General features: G+C 37.1%; 1 protein-coding gene across 1 annotated transcript in view; it reads left to right on the plus strand.

The window, feature by feature from the left end:
- The window catches only part of LOC103509729, a 20,327-nt gene extending 3,599 nt beyond the window's left edge, over window positions 1–16,728 (plus strand). The window contains exons 3-7 of the mRNA XM_026824006.1: window positions 13,276–13,343; window positions 14,824–14,904; window positions 15,245–15,349; window positions 15,394–15,603; window positions 16,493–16,728. Coding sequence (XP_026679807.1) covers window positions 13,276–13,343; window positions 14,824–14,904; window positions 15,245–15,349; window positions 15,394–15,603; window positions 16,493–16,728 — 700 coding nt within the window. The remainder of the gene's footprint in view (window positions 1–13,275; window positions 13,344–14,823; window positions 14,905–15,244; window positions 15,350–15,393; window positions 15,604–16,492) is intronic.

A 16,728-nucleotide genomic window follows, 5' to 3' on the forward strand; every position in this document is an offset into this window, starting at 1 on the left:
GTAGACATGAAATTGTAGAAATATAAATCATGAGAATTTTGCCTTGAAATGATTGTCATAGGGACGTTTTTCCTTGAAATGTCCACAACAGATTTTCAGCCTGATAAAAGTGATTCTTTGAAACCTAAAATGTATTAGGTACATCCCTTTGTATACCAGTATTACTAGTAGGTAGGTACTCTTAGAAACCGGTTTTATTTACCAACTTACTCTTACCATTGTACGTCAAAAACTTCAACCATTGCACTTTGTAACATACCAAGAATGCCTCTAGGCATAGATCTAGATATCTATTCCATCTTACCTCTCTTCTAAGAAATCTAGAGGGAATATCTTCATAATATGAAATATCTATATCTTGTGTACACATACAATATTATACTGCAGGTGCATGCACTTACATTGAATGAGGGGGAAAAGTGCACTTTTTTAGGGGTGCATAATAGCCATAGGGAATTTCTTTAACTACAATGTAGATAATTATGAGGTGTTACTTATTCAACTAACTAAGGTTCGTTCTCGGAACGGCTGGTTTTCTCCCAACTAGGGACTATAATCCATTGTTACTACATAAACATTGAGCATATCAGTACCTATACATACAAGAATCGAAGAATTCGCTTACGGATTCTTACTGGTCGCAGCCTTTGCAGCAGTCAACGTGTTAATTATGTCTGTCTAATAGTTCCTAATTGTATTAAGATTATTTTAGAGTTTAGACTAAACAAAGTTCTTAGGGTAAAGTCATAAAGTTCACAATTAACATCAATACTGATGGACTTAACCGATAATACTATAAGCACGAGCATTTTATTTACAGATAAATCGTTTTAAAAGTGTAATGGCTGGCATCTACTATAACTTCTTCCATTGAAAGTCAAAAGATATTTTTGGTCTATAAATTTGGGACTTTTGGCACATCCACTGACTGACAAAGCTTCTGATTCATTTCAGTCAAACCTTCCTAAAGGACGAAAACCAAGTACCTAGATGGCTAGATCTATTTTACGTTGATTTGGGAAATTTGACATCTCCACTGACGATAATATTTAAAGTTTTAAAGCATCGATTCCAGCAATTAGACGGGAATTTTGAGACATCCACGGAAAATGATTAACTTTTCATTTTCAGTCTTAATACTCCTTCTATTTTCTCCAAGCCTATGAATAAGATTCTCGTTTATTTACTCTCTCTCCTCCCTCTCTTTCTCTCCCTCTCTTTCTCTCTCGCCCTCTCCCCCTCTCCTTCTCTCCTTTCCTCCCTCTTTCTTTCTCTCTCATCTTCAACATTGTTGACATACTCTCTACTTATAGAGGTAGGTATAGCTATTTTCTAACAAAAGTTTCCTTCTTTGTTCCTCATTTTCTCTATTCCGTGATGGTTAGATATATACCAATTTGCTCCGTAATGGTTAGGTATACCTACATACATATTTGCTTGTAGTTCCTTTTCTTTGCTTGTTATTTATTTATCTTCTGACTTATCGAATAGAAACAGGCAAAGATCGAGATTTGTGACTGAATAGGTAAATCGTCTAAAATTCTATGTCTAAATTTTTATTACTTATGTAAGTATAGTTTAGGCACATCCACTACGAAAAAGAACTGGGTAACATTTCCTTCTTTTGAAGTTCTTCGGTCACTCACGAGGTAGATATAGGTAGGTACTCGTATTTCTATCCTCTCAAGACCCAAAATGTAAAAAAAAAGTCCACATTTACCAAAGTCATTGGAAATTGTGGAATAGTGAACGTTTCGAAAATAATAAGCATAGGAAGAACAAGAGGCAAGAAGAAGAAGAAGAAGAAATGAAAAAGAAGAAGAAGAAAAATTAGTGGGATAAAGGAGAAGCAGCAAAGGAGGAGGAGGAGGAGGAGGAAAAACAACAAAACCAACGGAAGGAACTTTATTTTGTGTGTGAAATAACAATTATATGTCCCGGAGGTGAAAAAATCGACTTATAGAGACATTTTTACTTATAGGTAGAGGTACTCGCATATAAGGATCTTGTTAGGTATTAAATACTTTTAATGATGGAATTTAATGGAGGAATTTTGGTTGTATATATCAGGATAAAAATAGGTTGATATTATTTTATTTGCTTGGAATTTATTTCCGTCTATCGTCCTGAATCATATTGAAAGAACAAAAATCAAAGAAATTTTTGACATGACCTGATTTTCTCTAATACAAATACTCGTAGCAACACGCTGTACCTGAGATAACTATGAAGAATTATGATGTTTGCCCTGAAATCAGAAAGGATATGGGGAAGAGAAGGAGGAAGAGGAGGAGAAGAAGAAGGAAGAGGAGTTATAGGAAGAGAGGAAAGGGCGCAGGAAGGAACATAAAACCTATTATTTGAAATTGAAAAATGAATAAAATATGATTTCGTAGTCAAAGTTTTGTGTGTAGAGTGGTGAGGCCCAGTGAAGGATCTTTTGATTTGCTGTGGGGAAAACGAAATACCAAGTTGGTGTTAGAATTGGTCAAATATGGGATTAAGAGCTATCCTGGATTGGGATGCACTTAGCTCAGTCAAGGATACCTGGCACAATATAGGATTGACCCCGATTCGATGTTAGTTCAACTTTTTCAGACCTCCTCTTAAGAAGAACGAACCCAAAGTTCGGACTAAAGTCACATTATACATTGTTTCTTTGTAGCTAGGTAGACCAGGTTTTCCAAAGAAAATACTTAATTTGAAATTGAAACCAAATCTAACCTGTATATTCGACACTGCCTTAAAGCTTAGATACAATGCAAAGCGCAGGTAGTGCGGTTTATCTTCCCCCAAATACTTACGAAAATATAGGGTGATTCAATTCACAATTACCATTAATGCACAAAGGATCATAAGCTAGAAAAGGAAACAGTTACATACTGTAGGAATGATAGGTTAATTGAAGGTCTACATCATAGACGGTAGACGTTTGAAGAATAGACCAAAAAACCTATTATTACGAATAGATAGCTTACGTTTGAGATTTATAATACCTACAATTTTTACTGCTGTCTATTCTCCTAATAGAATAGATTATAGATTATAACTAGTGGTTGACCCGTCCTTTGTACGGGACCACCACACACACACAAATACACCCCCCACACACACCACACCCAATAGACCAAAAAACCTATTATTACGAATAGATAGCTTACGTTTGAGATTTATAATACCTACAATTTTTACTGCTGTCTATTCTCCTAATAGAATAGTGGTTGACCCGTCCTTTGTACGGGACCACCACACACACACAAATACACCCCCCACACACACCACACCCATCACACGAGATATTGCGAAAAAGAAAAAAGGTATGGAAGAGAAAAAAAGAGAGAAAAAAAAGCAATAGAAATATAATATTTTGCAATAAAAAAATTTCAAATATAAATCATGCGAAAAATAAGTGGAATAAAGGAAAGCTCTTTTGCTTCCCCCGTGAGAAAGGAAAACAATAAGGGAGCGATGATAACAGGAATAATGGTTTCAGTAATTCTTACCTATCCTTAGAGACAATAGAATAGCTAGAGTAGAATAGAATAGAGTAGAATAGAATAGAATAGAATAGAGGTAGTAGGTACTGCAGTTACTGCACAAAGCTCTATTCGAGCATTTTTGACAAAAAATTGGGCTCCAGCGAAATGATATTCCCCTCATTAATTTTATTTATTAGTGGATGTGCCATTTCCCCAATATATCTTATTTGGCTAGCACGAATAATTATAGGTACCGGACTCAGTGTTTTTCCCCCCGAAAATTATTTAGGTTGGAATTAAATTTGTGTCTACTTATCAAGTGATTAAATTTTGTGTCCACTGTTTAAAAATTAAGCTATCGATCCAAGTAGTTAGGTATTAGGTAAGTATTTTTAAACACTGTGCAAGCCCCAATATTTTCCTAGAGTGTATCTAGACAAAAAATGCAAATTAAAAAGCAGACGGGGTAAGAAAAAATAGCCATAGGGAATTTCTTTAACTAGATAATTATCAGGTGCCTTGTAAGTGCTCATTGGCGGGTTCGATTTTCGCCCCCGGCAAAACAGGTAAGGTTCGTTCTCGGAACGGCTGGTTTTCTCCCAACTAGGGGCTACATAACTAGGGAATCCATTGTTACTACATAAACATTGAACATTGAGCATAAATTATCAGTACATACAAGAATCGAAGAATTTGCTTACGGATTCTTACTGGTCGCAGCCTTTGCAGCAGTCAACGTGTTAATTCTGTCAGGCTAATAGTTCCTAATTGTATTAAGATTGTTTTAGAGTTTAGACTAAACAAAGTTCTCAGGGTAAAGTCATAAAGTTCACAAAACAAAATAAAATAACATCAATACTGATGGACTTAACCGATAATACTATAAGCACGAGCATTATCTGTAAATAAAGATAAATCGTTTTAAAAGTGTAATGGCTGGCATCTACTATAACTTCTTCCAATGAAAGTCAAAAGACATTTTTAGTCTATAAATTTGGGACTTTTGGTACATCCACTGACTGACAAAGCTTCTGATTCATTTCAGTCAAACCTTCCTAAAGGACGAAAACCAAGTACCTAAGATGGCTAGATCTATTTTACATTGATTTGGGAAATTTGACATCTCTACTGACGATATTTTTTAAAGCATCGATTCCAGCAATTAGACGGGAATTTTGAGACATCCACGGAAAATGATTAACTTTTCATTTTCAGTCTTCCTCCGGACTTTTCCGTTCTATTCGGAACTTTTTCGTCCTATTCATGACTTCTTCGTAATATTCGGGACTTTCCCGTCCTACTCGGGACTTTTTAGTCCTTTCTGTTTCCTTACCACTCCACTGGACGGAATAATAATAATGCACTAATTGAAAATCAATACTGGAAAACCATTCGTACGTTGCTATCTTCTCTGAGGCATTTGAAACAATGCTTCACCCAATTCTGAGGTAGAGAAATGATATAGTGGAAAATCCTGAGGTAGAAATATTTATAATTGATGGCCCCTACGAATATAGAAAATAAGGGTATGAAAAAGAGACAGGTAAGAGAGAGAGAGAGAGAGAGAGAGAGAGAGAGAGAGAGAGAGAGACAGAGTTTTCATGAGAAAATTTTGGGAGAGACAGAGGGAAAGAAGGATTTCATGATGTGTATATTTCAAGCAGAGAGAGAGAGAGGAAAGAGAGGAAGACAAAGAAAGATAGAGAGAAGGAAAGAGATTTCATTTTGTAGCAGATATTGGTAGGTTATGTGCAAAAATGATGAGATTTAGGCTCGAAATCAAATTCTCTCCCCCCCCCCCCCCCCCCCCCCACACCCACTCCCTGACCCTAATGCATTAGGTAGGTATGTAATTTTTTGGTTTTTCTTAGCGTTACGTCGCGTCGCCACACCCTCGTTTATGCAAATAACGGTGAAAAAAAGTTTCAACTTTTCTTCTGTCGAGAAATGTATTGTTCTAAGTTTGTCTTGTCTTTTATTTTCTTAGATCTTCATGGTTTTCCGGAGTTTCCATTTTCGGTCTGTTGGTCTACTAGGACAATGCATTTCTTATCCAGATCTATTATACAATTCTCAGAAGTGAAAAGTTCAAAATCAGTGGCGTGCTGAGAGAATTCGGGCACATCCACTAAAAATGATAAAAAAAAACTTTTATTCTCTCGTCCCCTTCTCGATGTTCCATGATTCTCTCTCTCTCTCACTCTCTCTCTCTCTCTCTCTCTCTCTCTCTCTCTCTCTCTCTCTCTCTCTCTCTCTCTCACTCCTTCTTTTGAGCTTAAGGGTAGGATTCTCACCACACAACTTTTTTTTCTTAATTGTCCCCTAAATCTTCGTAGTTTCTTTCCCCATGTTTCCAATTTTCTCACGCTTTGAAACCTTAATATCTAGAATTACCTACCTACTCAATTATACCTAATACCTAATTATCACATCATGAAACTACAATAATTGATGTTCCATTTTATTTTGGAGAAAAAACATACGCACAAACATTCCCACCTTAGGACTAAAAACATACGCACAAACATTCCCACCTTAAACGTTTTCCTCCCTTATAAGGTCTCGATAAAAATATAAATAGTTACCTACGCCCCTGAGTGGGCAACCAACTCCCATTTAGACAAATGGAGCGTTTTCCTCCCTTATAAGGTCTCGATAAAAATATAAATAGTTACCTACGCCCCTGAGTGGGCAACCAACTCCCATTTAGACAAATGGTGTCTATACATTTCCCCCCGAATAACAATAGTGCTAGAAGCAATGGTGTTGGGTACTTTGTGTTTTAAAATCTATTAAACCAGGGTGTCTAATGTGTAGCAATATCGCTTAATAGTAATAGAGCCTCATTATCGTTAACAAAATGGGGCTCTCAACCCCCACTTACATCCTAAATGCTCGCTTTCTTATTTTCATTCTTCCTTATTCCTCCGAGTTTTCTTATTTTCATCCTTATTTTTGTTTATCCACTTTTCGTCTCTCACACTCTTTCTTTTCCCCTCCCTTGTCTCTTGTGTCCTAACAGAATTTTGAACTGAAAGTGCACTTTACATTAGCAAAATGATACACAACGCATGAATTAGCATTCCAGTTTTAGTTCTTTCCTAATTTGCAACGACACCATCTTGTTTTTCTACTTTTTTTCTTCTCTCCCCACATATCGTCTTTTTCCTTCTAACTCTTCCTTTCTTTAGTCTCTTTCTACATTTCTTTTTATTTTATTTCTACTCATTCTCCTTTTCTTCCTCGTCTTCTACTTCTTCTCTCCTTCTCCTATCTCTCTACTTCTATTTCTCCGTCTTTCTATTCCACATTTCTTTTTATTTTCTTTCTACTCATTCTCCTTTTCTTCCTCGTCTTCTACTTCTTCTCTCCTTCTCCTATCTCTCTACTTCTATATGATACACAACGCATGAATTAGCATTCCAGTTTTAGTTCTTTCCTAATTTGCAACGACACAATCTTGTTTTTCTACTTTTTTTCTTCTCTCCCGACATATCGTCTTTTTCCTTCTAACTCTTCCTTTCTTTAGTCTCTTTCTACATTTCTTTTTATTTTCTTTCTACTCATTCTCCTTTTCTTCCTCGTCTTCTACTTCTTCTCTCCTTCTCCTATCTCTCTACTTCTATTTCTCCGTCTTTCTATTCCCGTTTGTCTCTCCCTCTTTTCCTCTTCCATAATAATATTTAACTCATATTCATATTTCATTACCTACGTAGGTAGATAATATAACTAGGTACTTAGTACTTACATACTTCACTTACTTTGGTACCTACTTACCTACTTAAAACTTAATAATGTTTTCCGCGCTTCTATTTTGAAATGCATCAGGAAACTAAAATGGAGGGAGAGAGAGAGAGAGAGAGAGAGAGAGAGAGAGAGAGAGAGAGAGTACAGTACTGCAAGACAATGGATGAGTTTGTCAGTGACCCACATTTCCACTTGTGGGAGGGACGTGACATGGATGGATGGGAAGGAGAGGCCCGTTAAGAAGAGAGCAATCAAGAAAATTACATCAGGATAAGGAAAAAGAGACGAAGAAAAAAAGGACTAAAAAATCGACTGATAGAGACAGTTTTACTTATAGGTAGGGGTACACGCATAAAAGGATCTTTTTAGGTATTAGGTACCTTTAGTGATGAAATGGAGGAATTGGTTGTATGTAGGTATCATGATAAAAATAGGTTAATATTATTTTATTTGCCAGGAATTTATTTCTGTCTATCGTCCTGAATCATATTGAAAGAACAAAAATCATAGAAATTTTTTGACATGACCTGATTTTCTCTAATACAAATACTCTTAGCAACACGCTGTACCTGAGATAACTATGAAGAATTATTATGATGTTTGTCCTGAAATCAGAAAGGATATGGGGGAGAGAAGGAGGAAGAGGAGGAGAAGAAGAAGGAAGAGGAGTAGGAAGAGAGGAAGAGGCGGAGGAAGGAACATAAAACCTATTATTTGAAATTGAAAAATGAATAAAATATGATTTCGTAGTCAAAGTTTTGTGTGTAGAGTGGTGAGGCCCAGTGAAGGATCTTTTGATTTGCTGTGGGGAAAACGAAATACCAAGTTGGTGTTAGAATTGGTCAAATATGGGATTAAGAGCAATCCTGGATCGGGATGTACTTAGCTCAGTCAAGGATACCTGGCACAATCTAGGATTGACCCCAATTCCGTGTTAATTCAACTTTTTTAAACCTCCTCTTAAGAAGAACAAACCCAAAGTGCGGACTAAAGTCGCATTATTATACATTGTTTCTTTGGAGGTAGGTAGGTAGGTAAACCAGGTTTTCCAAAGAAAATACTTAATTTGAAATTGAAACCAATTCTGACTCTGTATATTCGACACTGCCTTATTAAAGCTTAGATACAATGCGAAGCGCAGGTAGTGCGGTTTATCTTTCCCCAAATACTTACGAAAATATAGGGTGATTCAATTCACAATTACCATTATTGCACAAAGAATCATAAGCTAGAAAAGGGAACAGTTACATACTGTAGGAATGATAGGTTAATTGAAGGTCTACATCATAGACGGTAGACGTTTGAAGAATAGACCAAAAAACCTATTATTACGAATAGATAGCTTACGTTTGAGATTTATAATACCTACAATTTTTACTGCTGTCTATTCTCCTAATAGAATAGATTATATTAGAATGGAATAGTATTGAAGTGTATAGATAAATAGACATTTTAGAGTGAGGTGACCACGGGATGAGGTTAATGTTTGAGACGTATTGATCTAAGTGACCTTTACCTTCAAGCAGCGTACACAATGGTCAGGCGAAGTCGAATAGTGTGGACGCTCCTTTAGGGATCAGTTCGACACTTTTGATTCAAAATGATTGGTCAAATCACCAAACAAAGAGGAAATAATGAAATTTGTTGAGATCGAAAACTAGAAAGGTTTTAACCACCTCTTGCTACCTATACTAAGAAATGTAAGAATAAGTAATTTTATTATGAATGAGTAACTGTTTGGTTCTAAACAATACCATCAAATAAATTCTAAGAGTCAAAGAAATACATAGATAATCTGTATAGCTATTCTCTACCATCTACGTATTATACAGCTATACTCTTAAGTACTAAATAGAAAAAAAAATATAAACAGAGAGAGGGAGAGAGAGAGAAAGAGAGAGAGAGAGAGAGAGAGAGAGGGAGGAGGAGGAGGAGGAGGAGGAGGAAAAAAAGGGGATCCATTAAAGAGCTTTGGGAAAGAGAGAAAAATTAACATTTATTTTTAGTGGATATGTCAATAATACCTCATACCTACCTCATTTAATTTATTTTATTTATTTTATAAGTTTCCATTTATTAGTTTTTCAATACAATTCTCTCAGTTAAATAAATAGGCAACAAATGGTATACCCATCCGTAAAAGCCGGAGCTTGTGCCACAGAGATATTGCGAAAAAGAAAAAAGGTATGGAAGAGAAAAAAAGAGAGAAAAAAAAGCAATAGAAATATAATATTTTGCAATAAAAAAATTTCAAATATAAATCATGCGAAAAATAAGTGGAATAAAGGAAAGCTCTTTTGCTTCCCCCGTGAGAAAGGAAAACAATAAGGGAGCGATGATAACAGGAATAATGGTTTCAGTAATTCTTACCTATCCTTAGAGACAATAGAATAGCTAGAGTAGAATAGAATAGAGTAGAATAGAATAGAATAGAATAGAGGTAGTAGGTACTGCAGTTACTGCACAAAGCTCTATTCGAGCATTTTTGACAAAAAATTGGGCTCCAGCGAAATGATATTCCCCTCATTAATTTTATTTATTAGTGGATGTGCCATTTCCCCAATATATCTTATTTGGCTAGCACGAATATAGGTACCGGACTCAGTGTTTTTCCCCCCGAAAATTATTTAGGTTGGAATTAAATTTGTGTCTACTTATCAAGTGATTAAATTTTGTGTCCACTGTTTAAAAATTAAGCTATCGATCCAAGTAGGTAGTTATGTATTAGGTAGGTATTTTTAAACACTGTGCAAGCCCCAATATTTTCCTAGAGTGTATCTAGACAAAAAATGCAAATTAAAAAGCAGACGGGGTAAGAAAAATGCAAGCTGGATGGAAAAGGATATTAAGCTAATGAAATAACGTTGCAGTTAACGGGTAACGAGCTTTCTCTTGTCTCTTCACAATCTGGTGGTCACGGGTTTGAAAGTCGGGTGGCATTTGTGGTGAGTTAATCGGCTTATTAGTTGTTCAACCTTGTTCCTATTTATTTTGAAGGTCTTACCTATCTTTTATCCTTCTAATATGTATATTGTTTCTGTTCTTACCTATAAATTTATTTACAGGTGAAGGAACCAAGTCCCTATACAGCTAACAAGTACCTATGTAATCAGAATTAATATACCTCTAGTACCTACATGTTTTGTTTTCTCTAGCGAAATCTAGGATGATAGGATATCAGATTAGAAATGTTTCTTGCTTTCTATCATTTTACTCGTTCCGACAATAATGTTCTCCGGGCCATTTTATTCCAAAGGAACGAAGAGGTTGGCAGGAAAAGATCAGGTATGTCTATCATTTTACTCGTTCCGACAATAATGTTCTCCGGGCCATTTTATTCCAAAGGAACGAAGAGGTTGGCAGGAAAAGATCAGGTATTCAGTGTAAGCTCTGTTTTTCTCCTCTTTTGCCTCTACCTTATTCTTTCCCTTCTACCCCCCGTTACAGAGAGGGGAGGTAAATTGGATTCTGACAGGCAATTACGGCTTCCCTCATTTACCCCGTGGTATGTTCATGATACCTCCCCTGGTTTTAGAAAGTCACCTAATCCGGTTTAGCATTTGGTTGATTTTTCCAGTGATTTTTCTGTTTTGGAATTTTTATTCTTTAACCTCTGAAAAGTGAGACTATCTCACCAGCTGCCACGCCACATTGTAACATTGTATCGGGCTATGAATTTTGGATAATTACATATTTATGATTTTGTTTTCTAGATTGATTCCTGTTTTATTATTATTATTTTAGCAAAAAATTGCATTAGGTAGGTATGTAATTTTTTGGCTTTTCTTAGCGTTACGTCGCGTCGCCACACCCTCGTTTATGCAAATAACGGTGAAAAAAAGTTTCCAACTTTTCTTCTGTCGAGAAATGTATTGTTCTAAGTTCGTCTTGTCTTTTATTTTCTTAGATCTTTATGGTTTTCCGGAGTTTCCATTTTCGGTCTGTTGGTCTACTAGGACAATGCATTTCTTATCCAGATCTAGGTATTATACAATTCTCAGAAATGAAAAGTTCAAAATCAGTGGCGTGCTGAGAGAATTCGGGCACATCCACTAAAAATGATAAAAAAAAAACTTTTATTCTCTCGTCCCCTTCTCGATGTTCCATGATTCTCTCTCTCTCTCACTCCTTCTTTTGAGCTTAAGGGTAGGATTCTCACCACACAACTTTTTTTTTCTTCTTCTTCTTGATTGTCCCCTAAATCTTCTTAGTTTCTTTCCCCATGTTTCCAATTTTCTCACGCTTTGAAACCTTAATATCTAGAATTACCTACCTACTCAATTATACCTAATACCTAATTATCACATCATGAAACTACAATAATTGATGTTCCATTTTATTTTGGAGAAACAAGCTGGGCCCGTCCCTCCGGGAATTTTTTAGCCCGTAGTTTATTCGATCATGGTTAAAGAATACCTTTGTACCTACCTACCCAGATACTTACTCAAAGTTGTCTCTCCGTACAGACAACAGACAGTCTGACGAAAAATAAAAATACTAGACGCGAAGTTTTGGAAGTGGGACGGAACGAATTGAAGACGAAAGAAGAATTGAAAGTTTTGGTATTTTTGTCTTTTTAGGGTCAAATAAATTGTAAATAGGGTTGGCTGATATAGATATAAGTAGATACTTATTAGGCGTTTTCCTCCCTTATAAGGTCTCGATAAAAATATAAATAGTTACCTTCGCCCCTGAGTGGGCAACCAGCTCCCATTTAGATAAATGGTGTCTATACATTTGCCCCGAATAACAATGGTGCTAGAAGCAATGGTGTTGGGTACTTTGTGTTTTAAAATCTATTAAACCAGGGTGTCTAATGTGTAGCAATATCGCTTAATAGTAAGTAGATACTTATTAGGATTGGAATTGTTATGCAAGTGTACCCTAAAGGAAGTAGACGGTAGACCCTATAATTTTTTTAGTGCACATTAGGTACCTTAAATCTACTTTTATCTTTAGGTTCATAACCGCTAAATGGAAGACAAAATAAGAGTAAATTCAACTTCATCTTCTTTTTTCTAAGTCCTTCAACTTCATCTTCTTTTTTTCGTCCTAAAGAACAAGGGAAACATTATCTACAAATACATACCCCTTATAGATATGTCTATTTATAGGTATATTTTTATGTAGCTGAAGTGTTTCCCCCCTTTTTATACGTTTTTTTTTTAGTTTTTTCATTGGAATATTGTTTAACTTTCGTATTTACAAAGTTAATTTCTTGCATCCGAGTGTTTTTAGGGTCAAATAAATTGTAAATAGGGTTGGCTGATATAAGTAGGTAGGTAGGTACCTATTAGGATTGGAATTGTTATGCAAGTGTACCCTAAAGAAGGTAGATCCTATAATTTTTTAAGTGCACATTAGGTAGGTATCTACCTTAAATCTACTTATATCTTTAGGTTCATAACCTCTAAATGGAAGACAAAATAAGAGTAAATATTTAACAAAAATCCTCCAACTTCATCTTCTTTTTTTCGTCCAAAAGAATAAAGGAAACATTATCTACAAATACATACCCCTAGATATGTCTATTTATAGGTATATTTTTATGTAGCTGAAGTGTTTCCCCCCTTTTTATACGGTTTTTTGAGTTTTTTTCGTTGGAATATTGTTTAACTTTCGTATTTACAAAGTTAATTTCTTGCATCCGAGTGGCGCCTCAGCAGTGTCTATTGGAAAATATCATTTCTCTTTATTTATGTGTTTACACTTTCTCCCAAAGTTCTCTCTATTTTCCTCCATAACCTGGTCCGGAGAAAAGTTTTGGTACCTTACCTACATAGTGTTGGGTGTATGTTGTATGCAGAACAGTTCTGTTATAGTTTTTTTTTTTCGAATATGTTTATATGTTTGGTACCTAGTTAGATATCGCATAATGCATGAGATGGATTGGAAAAAGGAAGAGGACGTTGAATTGAATGTACCTCATAATCCTGCCCAAAAAGAACTGAAAAGTCTCTTTACCTCAGCAGTCTAGACAAGATCACATACCTATATTTGATAGGATAGTATGATGATTAAACTTAATTTTTCTTCTTTTTGTTCACAGTAAGAGCGGCTACTACTGTATGTTATTTCACAGAAGGACCAGTCATGTGATAGAACTACAGGAATCTGGTAAGTTTTCTTTTTTTCTTCAAAATATCTTTAGTCTGTTTGACGTCACTGTGTTAGGTTTTACCTTCCATTTGTGGATCGGTAAAAGCCAGCAGCACGCAATTACCCACAGATGGTCATCCGTCTACATAATTATGTATCTACCAACCACACAAAACGTTGCCTTCAGTGATCTATGGAGAACTGGTGCATTGAGTGTGCTATCGCCGCGCTGCTGTACACTGCGCTGAATTTTCCTTGGGAACTGTCACTTATGAGATAGATACCTACTTATAATAGGTATGTAAATACCTAGATATGACATAATATATTATGAGATAGTGTGATACCATAGGTACGAATACGTATAAGGTACCTACGAGAAATAGGTAGGTTTATGAGTATCACGTGTGAAATACAGACAGAATATGATAATGGACAGAATGACATGACACAGAACTCTATGTCATGTCATGTCATGTCATAATTATAGGTACCTAATCTAATATGGGAGAGAGAATGAGACGAAGATATGATATAAAGAAGAGAGGGAAAGGGAGATAGAGAAGGTAGAGTCAACGTTCATATTGCGAAGTATGCGAATGTATCTTGGATATGACACTACTGTGACTCAAATCATTCGACAAAATGTAAAATGAATCAGGAGTGAGCAAACGAAATTAGATGAACAAAACTGTGTCCCTTGAATGGCCCGCGACTTAGAGGTATAACAAAGGAAAACCGATGATCTACGGAGCCGGCGGGGAAAAAGATACAACTTCGACCCTAACTTTGACCTAACCCTAAAATGAGTAGCAATCCTAAAAAGAGTAGCTCATCCCAAAGGGGGATTTTGCTTAAAAAAAAAAAAAAAAAACTTGAAAATCTAAAACTCCAGGGTAGTTAAGTATACAATTTGTACCTATCTAAAGCTGTGTCCACACATAGTCAACGCCGTCGATCGACGAGGTAAATCTAATATGTTGTCGAGGCAGTGTACAGTTTCAGTCGACGTCTATAGACGGCGTCGACTATGTGTGAACACAGCTTAAAGGTCCGTTGACTCTGTTGTCTTGCCAGATCTCCAACTATGAATTTTTGATGGACCGCGAATTGTCATAGGTTGATCTCTCCTCACGTGGAGTATGTTATACCCTCATCTTTCATTCAATTTCATGCTGGAGTGACAGTATTTTGACTGCACAATTGTCACCTTTGTATTCTTCCTCATCCTTTTCTTCTTCTTTATATCTTCCCTCTCCCTAAATCTCTTTTCCTTCCCTATATGTATATTATATCCTCCTCCCTATTTCTCGTTCTCCGTTCCGTCTCCAATAATCTCTCTTCTTCGCCATATCTCTTTATCTCCTTCCTTTCTCTTTAAATCCGCATTTTTCTTCCTCTTTCCTGTTTCTCTCTCCCAAATTATCTTATTCTCTAGATCTCTCTGTATTAGCTCCTCATTTCTATTGCTCAGTAATTGCTGTTCTCATAATTCCAGGCAATGCTACCTACATGGAGGAAGATGCCTGTCACTCCCGACATTTCAAGAAGGACGTGTCACCCTTCACCACACTTATCAGTAAGTAGCGTGATGTTGTTTTTGTTGTAGCGGCTTCAGCTGTAGCGGAATAATGATGGCAGAATAAAGAAAGAATATCTTTTTTGTTTCTGCCATACACCGGGTTGATGGTCACTAGCTATGTTTAATTGACTCGTCCTGAACCGCAGTCAACTATCGTGAGAACTTTTGCTTGTTCTTTAAAAGCAGAGAGAACCCTTTGAAAACTGCCAGCTAGCTAGGCTGGTTAGGGTTAGCTGTTCTCCTCCCAGTTTATAGTCCCACAGCTAGTCTTCTCCCTGTTTAACGTCCCCTAGTCTGGAAGACATGTGATTAATCCTCCTCATTCGTTCCTCCACAGCGGACACACCAATGCTGCAGAAGTGTCCCAACATGGGCCGCCGCTACTCCATCACCGGGGGATTGGAAAGTGAGAACGTCCTCGCCAGTGTGAACGGCCAGACCGGTAACACGATCATATCTACCGTCACCGATAGTAGCAGATGTCAGGATCGGGACATCGCTACTCCATCACCGGGGGATTGGAAAGCGAGAACGTCCTCGCCAGTGTGAACGGCCAGACCGGTAACACGATCATATCTACCGTCACCGATAGTAGCAGATGTCAGGATCGGGACAGTCACATGCTGATGTCAGTCGGATGTCAGAAGCCCGAGACCATGGAGATCCATTCCGAGTGTAGCACGGAGAAGTATTCAGGTAAGAATGGGACACCTTTTTATAATCTTTGTATGGAAAGACAATAAAAAAACAGAAATTATTAAAAAAGACAAAATTTATGTAATAAAGGCTTATTACCATTTCTTTAGTTGCTGCTCTTTTTATTTTCCATTTCACATAAGTGGCATTTTTTTTTCTTTTTAGTCAAGAGAATCCACTGAATCCGAATTCGATAGATTCATTATCTGGGCCTCATTTCAAGAATTTATGGACTCACTAGTCTAGTCTAGAAGTTATAAAGGAGCGCGGTAGCCCTCTGCCCTGCCCAGTCAAAATTTGGCAGCGTTATTAGAGATATTATACGCCACAGACCAAGTAGACCTTTTCTGGTACATAGTTGTAGAGGAAATAATAACGGAAAGACACTTTATTTTGAGGGAGAGGGACATTTGAGAGGCAGCACTTCAACTACAATTGCCCAGATTGTCAACCACCCAGTTGCTAAGTGGGTAACCGTAACCAGTAACTGGTGTATTTAACGTGGTAGCACCTCGGCAATGGCTGTAAAGCTTTCAATTACCTATTGTTCTTTTCAAAATTCAAAATCTATTCTTCATTCTGTGACTTGAAAAACCTGGACAATTGGTTCCATGGCCGGACGTCGGCGTCGCTTCGAACTCTTGACGTTCGCGCGCCACCCAGAACGCTTGATTTTGGACGGTACTCCCGGGTTTGGTCAATTATAAATTTTACTGATCATTTCTCTCTCCTCTTCCACAGAGTTCAACTCTTGGTTCCATGGCCGGACGTCGGCGTCGCTTCGAACTCTTGACGTTCGCGCGCCACCCGGAACGCTTGATTTTGGACGGTACTCCCGGGTTTGGTCAATTATAAATTTTACTGATCATTTCTCTCTCCTCTTCCACAGAGTTCAACTGTCATGGCGACTGGCTTGAGAATCGCACACGGTACGTGATCACATCCCCCGTGAGCAGAAAGTCAGGAGATGCGTCACGTCTATGTTTCGTCCTGTATAATTCTGCAGATGAGGGGGCGGGGCTACAGGTTGCTACCGTGAAGGAGACGTGCCATAGGAACGTGACCATGCTGGGAAGTGATAACACGTACTACTCCATGTTCAACATGACCGCGCATGGTGAGTGA

The sequence above is a fragment of the Diaphorina citri genome, unplaced genomic scaffold (genome assembly GCF_000475195.1).
Source record: "Diaphorina citri unplaced genomic scaffold, Diaci psyllid genome assembly version 1.1 scaffold523, whole genome shotgun sequence".
Taxonomy (NCBI): Eukaryota; Metazoa; Arthropoda; class Insecta; order Hemiptera; family Psyllidae; genus Diaphorina; species Diaphorina citri.